The 17848-nt window shown below is 53.7% G+C and overlaps 9 protein-coding genes across 9 annotated transcripts; 5 read left to right on the forward strand and 4 right to left on the reverse strand.

The window, feature by feature from the left end:
* Positions 1-720: 720 nt before the first annotated feature.
* On the forward strand, positions 721-3267 carry PODANS_2_5620 (uncharacterized protein; the record flags this gene model as incomplete). The annotated part of the gene is made up of 1 exon (XM_001911289.1): positions 721-3267. One exon carries the CDS (start codon positions 721-723, stop codon positions 3265-3267), a length of 2547 nt encoding a protein of 848 aa, XP_001911324.1.
* A 1325-nt stretch (positions 3268-4592) lies between these two features.
* On the reverse strand, positions 4593-4982 carry PODANS_2_5630 (uncharacterized protein; the record flags this gene model as incomplete). The annotated part of the gene is made up of 1 exon (XM_001911290.1): positions 4593-4982. One exon carries the CDS (start codon positions 4980-4982, stop codon positions 4593-4595), a length of 390 nt encoding a protein of 129 aa, XP_001911325.1.
* Positions 4983-5577: 595 nt separating this feature from the next.
* PODANS_2_5640 (uncharacterized protein) lies at positions 5578-6552 on the forward strand (the record flags this gene model as incomplete). The annotated part of the gene is made up of 3 exons (XM_001911291.1): positions 5578-5615; positions 5709-5820; positions 5899-6552. The coding sequence occupies 3 exons, from the start codon at positions 5578-5580 to the stop codon at positions 6550-6552; spliced, it is 804 nt and encodes a 267-aa protein (XP_001911326.1).
* Positions 6553-6887: 335 nt separating this feature from the next.
* On the reverse strand, positions 6888-7714 carry PODANS_2_5650 (uncharacterized protein; the record flags this gene model as incomplete). Its single annotated transcript, XM_001911292.1, has 2 exons — positions 6888-7471; positions 7525-7714. The coding sequence occupies 2 exons, from the start codon at positions 7712-7714 to the stop codon at positions 6888-6890; spliced, it is 774 nt and encodes a 257-aa protein (XP_001911327.1).
* A 1992-nt stretch (positions 7715-9706) lies between these two features.
* Positions 9707-11764, forward strand: PODANS_2_5660 (uncharacterized protein; the record flags this gene model as incomplete). The annotated part of the gene is made up of 2 exons (XM_001911293.1): positions 9707-9763; positions 9827-11764. 2 exons carry the CDS (start codon positions 9707-9709, stop codon positions 11762-11764), a joined length of 1995 nt encoding a protein of 664 aa, XP_001911328.1.
* A 296-nt stretch (positions 11765-12060) lies between these two features.
* Positions 12061-12672, reverse strand: PODANS_2_5670 (uncharacterized protein; the record flags this gene model as incomplete). Its single annotated transcript, XM_001911294.1, has 1 exon — positions 12061-12672. One exon carries the CDS (start codon positions 12670-12672, stop codon positions 12061-12063), a length of 612 nt encoding a protein of 203 aa, XP_001911329.1.
* Positions 12673-13196: 524 nt separating this feature from the next.
* PODANS_2_5675 (uncharacterized protein) lies at positions 13197-14789 on the forward strand (the record flags this gene model as incomplete). Its single annotated transcript, XM_001911295.1, has 2 exons — positions 13197-13979; positions 14037-14789. 2 exons carry the CDS (start codon positions 13197-13199, stop codon positions 14787-14789), a joined length of 1536 nt encoding a protein of 511 aa, XP_001911330.1.
* Positions 14790-14843: 54 nt separating this feature from the next.
* PODANS_2_5680 (uncharacterized protein) lies at positions 14844-16886 on the forward strand (the record flags this gene model as incomplete). The annotated part of the gene is made up of 1 exon (XM_001911296.1): positions 14844-16886. The coding sequence occupies one exon, from the start codon at positions 14844-14846 to the stop codon at positions 16884-16886; it is 2043 nt and encodes a 680-aa protein (XP_001911331.1).
* Positions 16887-17421: 535 nt separating this feature from the next.
* On the reverse strand, positions 17422-17847 carry PODANS_2_5690 (uncharacterized protein; the record flags this gene model as incomplete). Its single annotated transcript, XM_001911297.1, has 1 exon — positions 17422-17847. A coding segment is annotated over one exon (426 nt), but the record flags the coding sequence as incomplete, so codon positions are not given.
* Between the last annotated feature and the right edge of the window lies 1 nt (position 17848).

Consider the following 17848-nt stretch of genomic DNA (forward strand, 5'->3'; position numbering starts at 1 on the left):
AATTCTCAACCCACCTTTGAGCCCCTCTCGCTGTGCCGCACCTGAGGCCGATCAGCAGCCTCAGCCCTACGAGACGAGGCTCGAGATGTTTATCTCCGTGACAGCACTGCGGATCAAGAACATCTTACGGAGTATTTGTACATTAGTTCCTGGCACCCAAAATAGCTCCGGCCCTGTCGGGCCCTGTCGCGACATCTCAGCTATGTATTCGAGTTTGTCATGTCGTAGCGAAAGCGGAGGTAAGAAGACGGTCGGAGACATGTGTGGGTTAGGGTTGTGGCCGCGTAAGACCCGGGCCCAGACCGGAGTATTCAGAATTCCTTGTGACAAACAAAAGAGGAAAAAAAAAAAAAGGAAAAAGGTCCCATTGATGGGTTGAAACTTTTCGGTATCTCATACATCTTTGCCACCTGCCAAATTATCTTGATCTTTTTTTTTCTTTTTCTAAATCAGTTTTCCTTGCCGGTCCCTGCAGTATGACTTCATAATTTCAGTTTATTTCTTCTCTTCGTGCATCTGCTGGGCGATATACAGAGTCGGTCCCACGATTTTCTCGGCTCGGTTTCACTCGCTTATCATTCAATTCTTCGGCGGTTTATGAGCGGTTAAACCCGGCCATTCGGTATCAGTCGCTCATTGGAGGGAATAGCTTCAAAAGACACACAAATCTGAGGCAGGAAAAGAGGAAGAGGAGGATAGGGTAAGCGGAAATAAATGAAGATGCAGCCAGGACAGCAGCAGCCTTCACGAAAGCGGATCCTTTTCCTGGACGCCTACGACTCGTTCTCCAACAACATCACGTCGTTGCTGCAGACCCTCTTGGATGTCGAGGTTTCGGTCTTGCATATCGACTCGCCATCGCTTTTTCCTTGGGGCATTGATTCAACACCGGATGAGGAGGCCAAGTCGAGATTTGTCAAGGAGCTCGCCAGATATGATGCCGTTGTTTGTGGACCAGGTCCGGGCAATCCGGGCAACCAACGGGATGTTGGCGTTATGAGGTTTATTTGGGAACTGGAGGAGGGGAATGTCCTGCCAGTGCTTGGAATCTGCTTGGGCTTTCAGAGCCTTGTCAATTCTTGCCAGGGAGGTCAGGTCAAGAGACTGAGAAGGGGGTTGCATGGTATGGTCAGAACAATCATCCACCGTATGGACTCAGTTGCGCCGGTGGAGGGTGACATTTTTGCCGGGGTGAACGGGTTCAAGGCAACGCTGTATCACAGCTTGTGTGGCCATATTGGACAGGAGGGCATCGACCAACAAGAATGGGAGGAAGCTCGGTGGCAGCCTCAGGACGGCTGCCCTGAGTTGTTGCCGCTGGCCTGGGTGGAGGAACAGCGTGAAGAGGGCGAGGGTTTCGAAGCTGGAACGGAAAGAATCCTCATGGCTGTCAAGCACAGGACCAAGCCGTTCTGGGGTGTGCAATATCATCCCGAGTCGGTGTGCACAGAAGAGGAGGGCAACAAGATCATTGTCAACTGGTTCGAGGAAGCACTCGGGTGGAATCAAAAACACAAGAGGACGACCCTGGTGGATGGACACAACCTGGCAGAGGCTGCCATCAAGCCGAGCCTGCTCTCTCAGCTCACACCGTCAGGAGAACCTAGGGCTTCGGGACAGTGGTGGGAGAAGTTTGAGTCTGACCCAGTTTTGCGCTCTGTCTCGGTGCCCTTGCCTCGCGGCATTCAGGTCCCGGATATCGTAGAGGCAGTTGATCCCGATGCCTCTGAGCGGATCATCCTGGACTCGGCCAACGCGGCACCTGCCAAATCGAGTGCTGATGTTCGCGGCAGATACAGCATTATTGCGGCTGGTCTGGACGAAGCCCTGCGTCTTGAATACCACGCCGGCGATGACTATGCCACCACCAAGCTCAAGGCTGTTGGGGGAATGTCAGTTAACTTGTCACAGCAGGTTCCGATTGCCAGATATGGCAGCATCTGGGCTCTGATTGCAGCCTTCCAAGACGCAAGACATATCGACGTCGAAGGGCCCGAGACGACCCCTTTTCTGGGAGGTTTTATGGGATACGTTACCTACGAGCAGGGGCTCATGGACATTGGCATCAATCTCGACCACCCTCGCCCCCACCATCGACCAGACGTCTGCCTGAGCTGGATCACCAAGAGCATCGTCATTGACCACCTCGCCGGCGTCGTCCACGTGCAACACCTCCGCTCTAGCGGCTCAGAGGAAGACACCTGGCTAGAGAAAACAACCGGCAAACTCCTCACCCTCCAAAACATCCAACGCCGGCCGTCCTTCAACTCCAAAAAAGACAACACCCAACTCCCCCAATCCCCCACCAAACGCCGCCCATCCCGCAGCACCACCTCCATCCAAACCCCCTTGACAAAAGAGTACGAGGACAAGGTCCGGCTCTGCCAAGAACACATCGCCGCGGGGGAGTCGTATGAACTCTGCCTGACAGACCAAACAACCATCACCCGTCCCCTCAGCGATGTCCAACCACCCCTATCACCTACACAACCCAAACACCCCCGCCTCTCCTCCTCCCCCGCCACCCGGCCCAACTCCTGGTCCTTGTTCAAACACCTCCGCATCCGCCAACCCGCCCCCTTCGCGTCCTACCTCCGCCTCCACCCGGCAACCCTCGTCTCCGCCTCCCCCGAGCGTTTCCTAACCTACGACCGTCAAGGGAAATGTTCCATGCGTCCGATGAAAGGCACAGTCCGCAAGTCGGACATTTGCTCCACCCTCTCCCAAGCAGAGAACATCCTCCACGTCCCCAAAGAGGAGGCGGAAAACCTCATGATTGTTGATTTAGTTCGTCACGACTTGCACTCCATCTGCGGAGCGGGGAATGTGACTGTGCGGGATCTGCTAAAGGTGGAGGAGTATCAATCTGTGTTTCAGATGATCACTGTTGTTGAGGGGCAGTTGCCTAGACAGGGGGGGTATGGTGGGTTGGATGCGCTGGCGGGGGCGCTGCCGCCGGGGAGTATGACGGGGGCGCCGAAGAGGAGGAGTTGTGAGATACTCAGGGGGGTGGAAGGGGGGAGGGAGAGGGGGTTGTATTCGGGGGTTGTGGGCTATCATTGTGTTAGCGGACGGGGGGATTGGAGCGTTACGATCAGGAGTTTGTTTAGGTGGGATGATGAGGTGGGGAGGGAGGGGGGGGAGGAGGAGGTTTGGAGGATTGGGGCCGGGGGTGCGGTTACGATACTGAGCACGGAGGTGGGGGAGAGGGAGGAGATGTTTACCAAGTTGGCGGGGCCGTTGAGGGTTTTTGGGGAGGTTTGTTAAGGGTGTGGTAGGTTGAAGGATGGGATAGATGTGCAAATGCAGAGCACACTCAACGTGTGTCTGGTGGTTTGGCAGATTTCGGAATAAACAGGGCATCTGGTTTTCAACATGGGCATGTCGGCGCGGGCGTTTTCTTTTTTTTTTGTAGTATTATCCAATGATGTATATGGTAGACTCAACAATGCAAAACTTCGAAGGTAAGGAAGCAATGCTTTAACGCACTGTTTCGGTGTGGTGTGCGGGCAGAGAGGATAGATATGGTCAGAGATACACAACCTCTAAACGGCTTTTATCAACCACTATTGCTTCCTTTTCAGAACTCACGCCTTTGAGAGTCAAGTGGATTGGGCTTGCTGTCGACATTTTGTGCCAACTATAATCCGTTAACCTAGCAGTCTGCACTGTCACAACCTGACCTTGAAACTGGGCTCCCCCTCGAGCAGCCACCTGTGGGAGAGCATGTCATATTTCACCACCGTCTGCAGGTGAGCCTGCATGCGCGGCTTGGTTGAGGAGGTATATTCAATGAATTCCAGGGTGACGGGATTTGTTCTCAACCTCCTGACACGGGGAAGGTAATGTTGCTGCACGAAAGCTCGATCAACGAGCCGCATCTCTTTGACATATATGAAACGGATGGGGATACCATTGTGGACATAGTCAAGGAATTCCTTCTCAATTCTATCAAAGAATATCTTTTCCTCCACGGTCAAGTCCATGACCAGGGATATGTTGCTCGAGATTTTGAAACTTATTTGAACATGTTTGTAGTGTTTGAAGCGGGGAAGCTGGGCTGCCGAAGTATTTCAAGATGTGAACGCGAGGCTGGGCAATGTACGAGCGGGCAGAGGTGATTGGGCTGTTGGTAATCATCCTGGTAAGGCCCCATCCAGCCTTGGTAGAATATGGATGGCTCTATCCAGGCCATGGGTTTCCAAACAAGGCAAAAAGACTCGCCAGCATTGCTTCCTTGAAACATATCAAAACAACAAGAATATTGAGAGAAAATACCTTGATTTATCCCCTCCTAACCTCAGTCCCAACTTTCCAAAGACTATCAACCGAAAAAAACAAATCCCACACACCATTCTGTCGTTCCCACCTTCGCTACCTGCCCCATCCTCCCATGACATGATTGCATACCTTTCGTCGAACACCGGTAATTGTACAAAAATCAAAATAATGGATAAAACAAGCTCCAACACCATCGCCTTTCCCTATTCCTCATCATAAAGCTACCCCCATCATCGTCAATCTCCCGAACCCTCCATCCGCTCATGGGTATCCATCTCCCCATCACTCATTCAAGAATCATCCCCTTCCCCCTAAAACTCCTGCTCCTCCTGAAAAAACTGCCCAAAACTTATAATCGTCCCATAAATCAACAACCCACCCACAATGCTCATCACCGCCGCCGCCGTGGCGATAATCCCGCTATGCGCCAGCACCACCGGGAGCGCGATGCCCATCACGACCAAGAACCCGGTGCAGAACCGGCCCAGGTCGAGGATGGCGGCGCCCGAGCTCTCGACAAAGTCGTCGGGGTTGGCGCAGTGGGAGCATATCCAGTTGGGCACCGGGGCGAGGACGTAGGTGGCGACGACGAGGAGGGGGTGGTATTTGGAGTAGAGGGCGCAGGAGAGGATGACGAGGAGGAAGCCGAGGGCGAGGACGAAGGAGAGGGCTATGATTGTTTTTAGGCCGGCGGTGGGCATTGTGACGGTTGGTTGGCTGAGGTGTGAGGCGGGGGGGCTGGGGTTGGGGGTGTGTTGAGCGAGTGTATGTGTCGTTGCGATGGGATGATTGATTATGACCTGGCTGATACTAACAGGCCGTATCTCGAGTCGGTATCCCTGGGTGCGGTCGTGTGCGATGACGGTGGCGTCAGAGTTGGAGGCTGTCTACGTGTGTTGGAGCTTGCTTGCGTTCTTGCCTGTGACCTGTGACGCCGACGCCGCGGACGGCTGGGTAGGTCAGCCTTGGCGGGCTCCCCTGTGCGGCTGGCAGGCGCTAACCCTGAATAAGCTAGTTCAGTATAAACCAAGGCCCGTGCTTTCCCCAAAAAGCGGATAACGTACCTCTGCGGCAGGCGACGACGAAGCTAGGAGCTGCCTGGGGGAGTTGCTGAGGTAGCTGGGTGGGAGCTCGACCATCAACCACAAACACCGCCTTACCACACTGCAACTTGACGACTAGACCACAACCACTTTCTCTACCACCTTGATACCAAATCGAACCGTCAGGGTTGATCATCGTGACTTGAACTGCACCTCGGATCAGACAAACAGCACAGTCGAACAGGCCGCCACCATGTTCAGGAACAACTACGACAACGACTCGGTCACATTGTAAGTTTGCTTGCTTGCTATTGCTGCTGCGACTCGGGGCATCCCACCTTTTTGGTCAACATCGCTGACTGACACACTCTCTCACCAACCCAGCTCCCCACAGGGGCGGATATTCCAGGTCGAGTATGCAGCCGAAGCAGTTAAGCAGGGTTCAGTCGTAGTAGGAATCGCCAGCAAAACACACGCCGTCCTCGTAGCGATCAAGGTGCGTCCCCCCCCCACCTTTTAACTAACACTTATCACATCTAACACTTCATGCCCTCCGCCTCCCCCCCCCCCCCAGCGCAACGCAGAAGAACTCTCCTCGTACCAAAAGAAACTCTTCCCCATCGACGAGCACGTCGGCATCGCCATCGCCGGCCTCACCTCGGACGCCCGCGTCCTCTCCAACTTTATGAAGCAGCAATGCCTCGGCCACCGCCTCACCTACTCCCGCAACATGCCCATCCGCTCCCTCGTCGACATGATCGGCTCCAAAGCCCAGATCAACACGCAGCACTACGGAAAGCGCCCCTACGGCGTTGGTCTCCTCGTCGCCGGCGTGGACGATTCCGGCCCTCACCTCTTTGAATTTCAACCGTCGGGCATGACGGAGGAGATGATTGCCTTTGCCATTGGTGCCAGGTCCCAGATGGCGAGGACGTATCTCGAGAGAAACCTGGACAAGTTCAAGACCAGCACACGGGAGGAGCTGATTGAGCATGGGTTGAGGGCGCTGAAGGAGAGTTTGGTGCAGGATAGGGAGTTGACGGTGGAGAATACCAGTGTGGGTGTGGTGGGCTATGTCAAGGAGACGAAGAAGACGGAGCCGTTTCAGGTGTTTGATGGGCACGAGGTGCAGAGGTATTTGGAGCTGGTGGCGGATGATAAGAAGGAGGGGGGCCCTCAGGCGGCGACGGTGGAGGATGAGAGCACGGCGATGGATGTTGATGCGTAGAGAGCAATAATGGCCGAGTTATTGTATGAAGGAATCCTGGCGCACTGAGGGAGGTCAGTCCGGAGTTCTTTGCTCGGTTGTCGGTGCAGATGCAAATGCAGTTGTTGCAGTTGATTACGCAGATGGAAATTGATGACCCTTTGTGGGTCGGGCTTTGTGATTATTATGCAGGCCCAGCGCTTTGGAAGAGATAGAGAAAGCACTTCCGAGCATGAAAAGCTACATCAGAGTCTGAGATGGGCCACTGATTTCGCCTGAGCGAAAGGAGTCTTGATTTATGATGTTTTTGTTTTCTGGCCATTCCATCTAGTTTCTCCGTCCATCTATCACATTCCCTATTGCGAGCTCCAGTTCAACTTGAGCGCCGCGTCTGACACCTTGTACTCTTCCAACGCCCTGATCGCCTCCTCTGCTGTCTTGGCCTCGACAAGGATGTTCTTGTTCCCACCGTGGATAAACCCCTCTTCTACGCTCTTGTTGATCCACTGCCTGATGCCATCGTAGAAACCGTTGATGTTGAGAATGACGATCCCCTTGTTGTGAATGCCCAGCTGGTTCCACGTCATGGTCTCAAACAGCTCCTCCAAGGTACCGTACCCGCCTGCCAGGGCGACGAAACCGGAGCCTGGGCCACCGTCGAGGACCTCTTGGGCCATGAGGCGTTTTCGGGTGTGCATGTCGGGGACGATGGTTGTCCGGCCGAAGACTGTCTCTTCCGGGACTGTCAGGGAGGAGGTGGAGGAGGTATGGGGACGGGAGGAAGGGTTGGACGGGTCGGGGATGGTGGAGGAGTAGTTTGCGTCGCGCTCGTAGCGGACGAGGGCTTCGGGGATTATGCCGTGGACTGAGTCCGGTCCGGAGAGGGAGACGAGGGTACGGGCTACTTCGCCCATTAGGCCTACTGTGCCGCCTCCGTAGACTGGAGATTTGTTGTTAGGACTGGAGAGAGTCAAAGGGAGGCGGAGGAGGTACCTAGTTGGATGTTGTTTTTGGCCATTTCTCTTGCGAGTGAGCGGGCGGCTTCAACGTAGATGGGGTTAAAGCCTGGGGAGGCGCCGCAGTAGACGCAGATTTTTGTGCGCTTGGGGGTGGTTTCGTTGTTGTTGTTGTTGCTGTTGTTGTTGTTGCTGTTGTTGTTGTTGTTGGCGTCGCCTGATTCCATGATGGGCGAGTTGTGGTGTTTACGAGGGGATTTGTTGGTGGTAAGGCGCAAAGAAGATTAGATGGGACGGCGGGCTGGTATGGAAGGGGTGGTGTATACAAGTCCAACTGTGAGCTGTCGTCTGAGTCACTCGGGATAAGCAAGTTGACTGGAAGCAACCTGGAGGATTTATTATGCGCTTCTGGGAAAGAGTCCGAGGATCCCCTGGTTGATGACGCTCGGCGAACCTCTAAACAAGGGCGGCTGCTGGTGAGAGTAGTGGAGTTGGTTCTTATTTAAACGAATTGGAATCGCAAGACAAGATGTAGAAGGTGGCAGTCAAAGGGAGGCTCAGTGAGATTTCGTCGAGGTGTAGATAATAGACCCGAGCAAAGCACCGTCCTTGGAAACTAGGAAGAAATGAACAGCGAGACTGGGATGATACTTATATATGTTTGAACATGAGAGACACAACTCGGTCGACATGGACCTGAAAGGCGACCCGCGGGATTGAACGACCTGTTGGCCGTGAACGTGGACCTTTGATGAAGCCAGATGTGGGCCAGATGTATGACATAACGGCGGCTCGTCTTTGACGAATCGAACGGCGCCGAACACCACACGAGCTTCACAAGGCCAAATCATGGGATTGGGAATCCCCCAATATAGAGATAAAATGGCCAAACGTGGCAGTCACGAGACGGCACCGTTGTCCTATCAAACTTGATGCTAGTTTTGTCGTTGTACAGTGATTCGTCGGGTCCCAGACTACCTCAACTTACTTGTCTTCACAAGTCTGCATCGATGAATGGAGGGAGGGGTTCAATGGCCGGTGGAGGGGCGGGCGGTGCCGTGGGGCAAGATTCGGGCGGTGAGAGCTCCCCTTGGTCTGTGCATAAGCTTTCCGGACAGGCAGTCGATGGCCCCACTTTATTTTGGCGATACAAATTGTGGTTGACTCAATTGCAGCGAACTCTCACTCTCTTTCTTTTTTTCTTCTGCGTGAAGCCTCGTCCTCTTCAACGCTGCGTTTCTATGCGACAAACGGAAAGTCTTGTTCACACACTACTTTCGACCTCTTCGGAGGATCCTTTACGCATATGAGAAATTCGGAGAATCTGCTTCACACCAGTTCGTCCGTCCCACAGCCTTCCTCGGAGGGTTGTGTCGATGGGTCGCGAGCTCTGCCGGTGACGGCTTGACGCAACTCTGCGTCTGTAATTGGCATCAGAAAAGCAGGGCCCAGGAGAGGCTGCTTTGGCGGTTTTCTTGCTGGTGTCCCTCTGGGAGAGTCATTACGAAGCTTGTGAGAAAATCACTTGAGTGCAATACGCGGCGTGTGGCTGTCTCTCTTCGGACGGGCAGCCTCATCCTTCGATTCCGATTACTCTGTTGAGGACGAGGCTTCACCACCTTTTTTCTTTCTTCAGGTAAGCAGTTGTTTCTATCCTCGATGTTCGGAATACTACTAACGAAACTCGATGCTGTTGGCATCATATGACCAGGATTTGGGACCTTCGGCAGACGCTGGAAATACCCGACGAGCTCCTGTATAAGGGAGCGTCAAGCCTCGCAGCTGAGGCTGATGAAGATATCCGTCACATCATGGACTTTTGACTGTCTTGGTATCCGATAGCTTTACCATAGCCCCTAATAAAAGATGAACTTAAAATGCCCTGTCTTATTCTTAATATGTGCCTAAAGTGAAGCAAACAAAACAGCACCTTGTTGAAATATGTGGGGTGCATGGACCCCCACCCAGCCTCGGGAGCTGCCGTGGAACCGTGGCCTCGTCCCTGACTTTGATTTGCAGCGCCGGCCGGCCGGCCACTTCAGTGATCCAGGGCCTGGAATTACGCCACGACGCTAGACAGAAAGCGCAACGTCCGTCTCGGAAAACGTGCCCTTTGCAAAGACGACGTTTTTTTTTTCTTTGGATTTTTCTTGTCCTTATTTCCAAACGTCTTCCCATATGAACTAAAGTCAACTCCGGAATCAATAAAATCGCCCAAGATGCCGGAACCCGTCGCGGCAGCAGGCGCTGAGCCTGCTCGCCAGGAGGAGCAAGGCGTAGGTTGATATGCTACCCAACGGCTGGCTGTCTTTGACCATGTTCACTAACAATGGCTCCAGCAATCGATGCTCATGAAAATATTCCAAGGTCTTGCGATGTGGATGGCCATGCAGTTTGTTATGAAACAGTTCACAGGAGGCGGCCAAAAGACCACGTCTGTCACCAACGCCGACGGACAGGTAGTCCAAGTCGCAACTGGTGCCATACCACCATACCATGAGCGCCCACGACAGCTGAACGACGGAGCTGTCTACAGCCATATTCCCCAATCCATCGCCCCAATCTGGCCAGACAACAGCGCCGTCGATATCATCGTTACCGTTTCCCCGTCATTCGTTGCTGAGCCTCTCGACAAGCTACCCAAGGACACCATTGTCTTTCAGGAGAAGGGGTTCAGGATTGGAAACTGGAGCGACTCAAGAGTTGCCGAGGGAACTATCAATGTGCCAGTTCCTGTTCAGAAAAACGGCACTCTCTGGGGACACTTTTATATTGGATTGCCCGGCGCCCCTCTCGATCCGACTCGGCGCAATTACGATCCTGGTGCTGCTTATCACTTTGTTCACCCTCTGACGCAGTACATCCCCAAGAAGAAGGAGTCCAAGACGAGGAACTTGCTATCCGACAATGCCGAGGTGGAGGAAGTCGTGGTGGAGGATGAGCCCGAGCAGGCTGGCCCGATTGTCGCCAACTACTACCACCCCAACGTGTCGCTGTCCTTCATCCCTGGTAGCGGCACGTTTTCGTTTCCTCAGGCTCATCCAGCTATTCGCCAGTATATCCGTCTCGAGGCAACAGGTGCCCGTGACGGAACTGGCCAGAATGGATGGTACTACCCCATCCTCTTCGTCAACACCTTCTGGCAGCTCAAGTCCAAGATGACCATCGTGAACGAGACCGTGACCACTTTGCCCATCCGCATTGACCTCAACAACCTGGCCGACTGGAAGTTCAAGCTCATGGCCCCCATTGAGACGAACAGCAAGGAACAAGCTCGCCAGGCGGCCTGGGGAGGCGGCATGTCAGCCGGTGGTGGCGACGGCAGCGAGATCGAGATGGTCAAGGAGATCTTCATGGACACCAACCCCATCCTCCTCTGCGTCACCATCATCGTCAGCATCGCGCACATGATCCTCGAGACTTTGGCTTTCGGCTCTGATATCGCCCATTACCGCAAGAAGAAGGACAATGTTGGTATTTCCGTCAGATCCATCCTCGCCAACGTCTTCATGCAAACCGTCATTTTCCTCTACCTGATCGACCAATCCCAAAACACCTCCTGGATGATCCTCGGCGGCCAAGGCGTTGGCATCCTGATCGAACTCTGGAAAATCACCACCGTCGTCAACGTCCGCGTCCGCGCCTCCCCCAACTCCCTCATCCCTTACCGCATCTCCTTTGAAGACAAGCACAAGCTCAGCACCACGGAGCAAAAGACTAAAGAGTACGACGAGATCGCCTTCAAGTACATGTACATGGCCGGCGTGCCTCTCCTCCTCGCCTACGCGGTTTATTCCCTGGTGTATGAAACCCACAAGTCGTGGTACAGCTACATCATCGCTACGCTTGTCGGTTCGGTCTACGCCTATGGGTTCTTGATGATGCTGCCGAGCTTGTATATCAACTACAGACTGAAAAGCGTGGCGCACATGCCGGGCAAGGCGATGATGTACAAGTTTCTGAACACGTTTATTGATGACTTGTTTGCGTTTACGATCAAGATGCCGTTTCTGCATCGGTTGGCGACCTTGAGGGATGATGTGATTTTCTTTATTTATATTTATCAGAGGTGGGTGTACAAGGTTGATTATACCAGGGTCAACGAGTTTGGTCAGGGGGGTGATGAGGATGAGGAAGAGGAGGAGGAGGAAGGGGCCAAGAAGATTGAGGAGAAGAAGAAGGAAGGGGAGGTTGTGGAGGAGCCGAAGGAGGAGAAGGAGGAGGCGGTTAAAGTGACGGGGGCTGAGAAGAAGGGGAAGGCGACCAAGAGGAAATGAGGTGTTGCCATGGGAGTGGGAGGTTGCTGGTGTGTAATTACGTAGATTTTAGCATTACATGAATTCATGTCAAAACATGGGCAAAATAGGGAGAACCGAGGTGATCTCATGACCATTGTAAACCCTTGATATTCACATGTTAGCCCCCAAGCTCTGCTTGCCTAGCCAGTTGCTCGCATGCCTTTGCTCATCTTTATACATATTCAAACATGTCGCTTTCCCAATAACTCCAAATGCTCACGTCCATCCGCCTCATTAGTTCCAATACATCTCCCCCTTCCCGCAGTGCTTACCCGCTAGAAAAACCTCCACCAGACAAAAATCAATATAAACAACCCCAACCCGGCAAAAGGCCCATACTGCTTCAGCATCAAATCCCAATTGATCCTCACGGCCGCCTTGCGATACTTTGCGCTATCATCCCTCAACCTACTGCTCAACTCGCCCATCCTCTCCAGGCTGTCCCCCCGATACAGCAAATCCTCAATATTCTTGGTCATGACCTTTGTCACGTCCCTCAGCTCATCATTGAGCTTGTCCAGGTTCTGCGTCGCCCTCGCGTCAGAATAGGTAGCTTTTGTCCGGCTGATGAAGGTGTCAAACTCCATAAAGGCGTAGGGGCGGAGGATGGTGGACATGAGCTGCTGCTGGGGGTAGGTGGTGGAGAACTCGGTGGCGAGGTCGGAGAGGTAGGTGAAGGCGAGCTTGCGGGGGTAGGAGGCGTCGGTGATGGTGAGGTAGACGATGTCGGACTGGAGGAGGTAGTGGATTGTGTAGGCGCCTGACGAGATGCTGGCTTGGGGGTTGGAAGTGCGGGTTAGGCGGCGGAGGATGAGCTTGATTTGGGATTTTACTTCGGCTAGGTCGGGGGGGTCGGAGGGGGACGTGTCTGTTGAGGCGCAGAGCATTACTCCTATTGGGGGGGGGGGGGGGGGGGTTAGTTGATGAAGGGGCGGTGGGGGGGAACGTGTAGGGGAAAAGGGGGAACGGACCGTCTATGCGGGCGATTTGGGTTGAGCGGATCATTTTGATTTGAGGAGGAGGAGGAGGGGGGGGAGGAGGAGGAGGAGGAGGTGGTGGTGGTGGTGGTGGTGCGGGTGGTGAAGTTGTTTGGCTTGGTATTGCGGCTGTTGCTGATGCTGGTCGCAAAGGTGTCAAAGACCAGCCAGGTTACCTTTGGGCAGGCGCAAGTGTACGTGGCTTTTTTGGTTGGAGAGGTGTCGTCCTTCAGCTTCGGCTCCGGGGCTTATTGCAGCGGGTCGGTGAAGAGCAATACAGTAGGGAGGCACGGGCGGGTATCTGAATTGACTGAAAGAAAAGATGGAGCAAGTGTCATCCCAAGCCCTGTTGCTGACGTGCTACGGTACGTTGTCAATGATGCAAATGTCTTACAGAGACAGGGGCAGCTAGCTGTAGGGGAGAAAGCTGCCGCATGTGTGTAAGGCTGACCAATCATAAAAAAGAAGTTGCTGTGGTAATCGGCAATCTGCTCCACTTTGAATACTGCACCTGCCTGATGCCACAGCCTTGTAATACATCCACGTTCACCTTCCCTTTACTCTGTCAGTGGGAACGACGTGTTTCTCTGCCTTTCAACTTTGCCCGTTGGCATTCCCTCTTCTCACACAAACATCAGACAACATTGCCAGCCCAGGTCATATTACAGCAGCACATACAGTACCGAGTATCCATCAGTCTCTTACTCGCTTGTTATGTAACAAACATCGCATCGTTGACCACCCACCATCCTCCAATCTTTTTTTTAAATTACTTTTGTTCCCAGTCACGACCGGATCCGGCGATCAAAAGCCCCCAGAGAAACCTAAACCATCATTCCAGTACTTATTTGGAGCTATCAGCAACGATGGGTGACTCTAACTCTGGTGCGATAAGGGCCCTGTCGAAGAGTCCTGATGTCCAAAGCCCCGGGGCCCCGCCCAAGGGTCCTGAAAACACGCCCTATCGAGACTTCGATCGCGAAATCCCGCATTCTCAAGAGGATGATGACGACGGCGGTTACGCTGACTACTCTCGAGCCACAAGAGGCTCCAATAAGCGTAGAAGCTGTGACGAGCCTCTGGTTTCAAGGTCTAAGAAGGCCAAGACTGCTGCTCAGTCCAAGGCGGGGCTTAAGAGAGCCCGTAAATTCCAACACCCGCAAGTTTGGGGAAAGAATTCAGGTCTCTTGCAGCTGCGCAACGGCAATGCCCTTCGCGTACGTATACCTTGACACCACGAATTCCGCGCTGAGGCTGACCCTATTTTGCCAAAGGATTTGTTGTTGGCTCCTGGATCATGGAACCGTTTGGGCGAGGCCGATCGCCAGACCATCTTGGCCAAATTGCCCAACGGATACCAGCTTGACGGGAAACCCGATGTTGCATCTCTGACAAACGACAACAACTTTCGCGACGACTGCTCGCAATACTACAACAGCATCCGGGACGGCCATCTAACTGAGAATTGGCTTACCAAGGCATGGAAAGCCCACTACAAAGATGTGCGCGGCGATTTCAAGAAGCATCTTTTCAATGCGTTCATGGACAACTTCATGGAGGATGCTTCTGAGAAGCCCAAGAGGGCCGACAAGGGAACGGGCAACGAATTGGGAACTGAATCCAGCAAGAAGACGGAAACGGAGACCAGCAAGAAGACGGACACCGAGGCCAGCAAGAAGACGGACGCAGAGTTTAGCAACGAGGCCGACACCGAGACCAGCAAGAAGACGGACACCGAGACCAGCAAGAAGCCGGACGCAGAGTCGAACAAGAAAGCAGACACAGAGTCTAGCAAGGAGGCCGACACAAATTCCAGCATGAAGACGGACACAGATTCCGGCAAGAAGACGGACACCGAGGCCAGCAAGCAGCCGGACGCAGAGTCGAACAAAAAAGCAGACACAGAGTCTAGCAAGGAGACCGAGGCTGAGGCCAGCAAGAAGGCTGATGACGAACTGGCGCCGGCTGGTGACAACAAAACACAAGATGCCACTGGCAAAGCTCCTTCGCCCAAGGCCACTGACTAGAATAAGGGGCCGAAGCGAAACCCGCCTCGCGCCGTGAAGCGCACACGAGACGAGATGGATGCGGGGTCAGTTGAGAAGAGGCCGCAGGAACCGAAGGCCAAGGGGAAAGCGGTGGACGAGAATCCCACGTCAGACAAGAGGATCACACGGTCCCAGACTCATTCAGGGCGTGGAAAAAGGAAAGGTGGTTCCGGGGGCTGGTCTTTATATCGCATTTCAGAGACGAGATTTGATGGGAAGACTGAGGAATTTCAAGGCGACCCTGAAGATTCTGAAGCTGCTCGTGATGCAGCAGGAGAGTCTTCCAAGTCGGGGCCTGCTGATGTTCAGAAATCTCGTGACGAGGGAAAGGGTAAAGAGCGTGATGACAATGGCGGAGATGATGGTTGTGGAGGGGGTCATGGCGGGAACAGCGACGGTGACAAGAATGATGATGGCAAGAAGGGGGATGGAGATGGGCCGGGTGACAAGAAGAAGGGCAATGAAGAAGAGGAGGATGTGGAAAAAGAGGATGAGGAAGAGAAGGATGAGGAAGAGAAGGATGAGGAAAAGAATGATGACAACGATCAGGCCAGCGGACAGACCGGTCTTGAAGATACACCAGATGAAGAAGCCCCCAGGCCTGGCTCTTCCGGCTTTCAGCCTGCATCTAGGAGTCGAAAAAGATCCCGACCATTATCTTCATCCTCGGCCGGTGGACAATCACCCAGACTCGGCTTTTCGCCTCGATCTAGAACTCGAGAAGCATCCCCATCATTTTTGACACCTTTGGCCCGTGGACAAACCCCTCGTCCCAGGCCTCAAGGAGGATCCCAACCATCATCTTCTTCTTTGGCCGGAGGAGAAACGCCCAGGCCTCGCCAAACGCGGGACGATCGAAGAGCCCGCAGACCCAACCAAAGAGATTACCAAATGCTCGCCACGTACCGTGGACGCGGATCTTCAGCGGATTTGGGTGACCCTCGATTGGTACAATCCCGATGGGATCCGACGGAGGCAAGTTGGCTGAACTTGAGTAACGGGGCCACGATGCAATGGTCGGTAACACACCAGCCCGCAACATATCAGCCTGGCCCAGTAGAGCAGTCTGTAGAGCAGTCTGTAGAGCAGTCTGCAGAGCAGTCTGTAGAGCAGTCTGACCCAGAAGAGCACGACAGTCTGAATTCTCTGTTCCCTCGCAACCTACTGTTGATACCTGACAGAAGGTCGCCACGTGACGTAATGAGACGGGTATCGGAGTGGGTTATTACGCAGGATTATGCGCCTTCACCCCTTTTGCAGACCATAGCATCATTTTCCGAAACGTCCTCGTCGACTTCACCAAGCCTCAACCTGGCAGCTTCGCCGACATTCAACACACCTGCGAGGGGGGGATACTCGGTCTACGATGGTATAACCGGTAACGAACTTCCACCGGACCCTCCCCGGCCCCGTCGCGTGACGCCTTCTCCGCTGTCGCCCGCTCCCGCGGTGCCCCCTCGCCCTGACGTTGAGGGTTCTTCGCGCCCTGGAAGTCCTCCGCCTGAGGGTGACTTGGACTCTTCTGACACTAACCGATATCTCCCCGACAGCCCGCTTCCCGACGAACGAGACATGTACCCATTGTTATTTTTTCCTCCCGGTGGCCCAATTTGCGCGATCAATTCCCCGGGGGGAAGAATCTTTCAGGTAGCCTCGCCGGGACCATCACTGGTTGTTGTCCACCGCGAATCGCAGTCCATTTTCGCCGTTCCACCTTCCAATGCCCGCTTTTCGCCCAGGGGTGAACTTCGACCGTTTGGAAGGTCTTATGGGTGTGGCACTTTGTTGCCGGGTCTTGTGAGTCCGCTTACTCGTGTTTCGCCCCGGGCTGAGCTGCTGCCGGCCCCGCCGGGTGTTTCGGAGACTGTGTATGAGAATCTGAATGGGATGGCTGGACGAGATGAGGAAGAGGGTGAACTTGGTAGTGCTGAAATGGATTTGGACGGGGATGAGAGTTCAGGTGAGGAGGCTATGTCCAGGCTGAGTATCATGGGTCCAAGGGATGAGATTGGTAGTGTTGAAGGGGATTTGGATGAGGGTGAGAGCACAGGTGGTGAGGGTTCGTCTGTGCAGTAATGGTGTTGAGCGCTGGAGAGGGGGAAGGATGTTCTCAGCAGAGCGAGTTGGGAATTGTGTTTTTTTTTTTTTGGTGTTGGGGAGTTGTTTTGCCAAGAGATACCCCTTATTGGGCAGCGATAGGAAGTTTTTTGGGGCGAGAAGTAGAACAATAACGAGAATTTGATGATGCGACTGCCTTTTTATTTTTTTGGTGCAGATAATATGTCTCATGCTACATATATACTCCGATTCGAAGAAACTAAACCATTGTTGAAAGGGGCTGGGTTGTCACCCTTGCCACAAAATAATTAACATGGGAAGGAGGTTAACCCATATTATATTGTGAACCATGGCTTGTCGATAGGGCTTTTGAGATATTTGGAAGGGTTCTACTACTATTGAGGTGTGGTTTATAGTATGGTACAGGTCAGCTTTGTTTTTGCTGTGCCAAGTATTTTACGGGGAGGGTGGTGTGGTTGTCTTGTAAGGCGTGGTGACAAGAATGCTCTTGGGCGTATTGAGATGGCTGAAAGGGGGTATAGAAACCACCAAACTAAATCTCATCCTCCTCCTCATCAAAATCGTCCTCCCTCCCCATGTCATACAATATCCTGCCCCCCTCCCCCCCACCCACCTCGGTCTGGGCGTCAAAGTAGGGGAGAACAACGCCTTCGCGGTCGCGGCGTTGTTTTTCGGTGAGGCCGAGGTTGAAGGTAGCTTGGATTCCTTCCCCCTCCTCTTCCGTTGTTGCTGTGGAAAAAGCGGGGTGGTCAGACAGGAGGATCACTCCGCCGACACCCTTTGTTTGTTGTCGGTGTTGAGCGGTTGTTGTTGGGGGTGACGGGAAGAGGACGAACTTCTCTTGGACGACGCGGCCTGATTTGCGGCGGAGTTCCATCGTTATCACCACCCCTTGGGGGGAGGATGGGGGGCGGAGGGAGAGGAGGACGCCTTCGCGGGATGAGTGGAGGCCGAAGACC

The sequence above is a fragment of the Podospora anserina genome, chromosome 2 (genome assembly GCF_000226545.1).
Source record: "Podospora anserina S mat+ genomic DNA chromosome 2, supercontig 2".
In the NCBI taxonomy this organism is placed as follows: Eukaryota; Fungi; Ascomycota; class Sordariomycetes; order Sordariales; family Podosporaceae; genus Podospora; species Podospora anserina.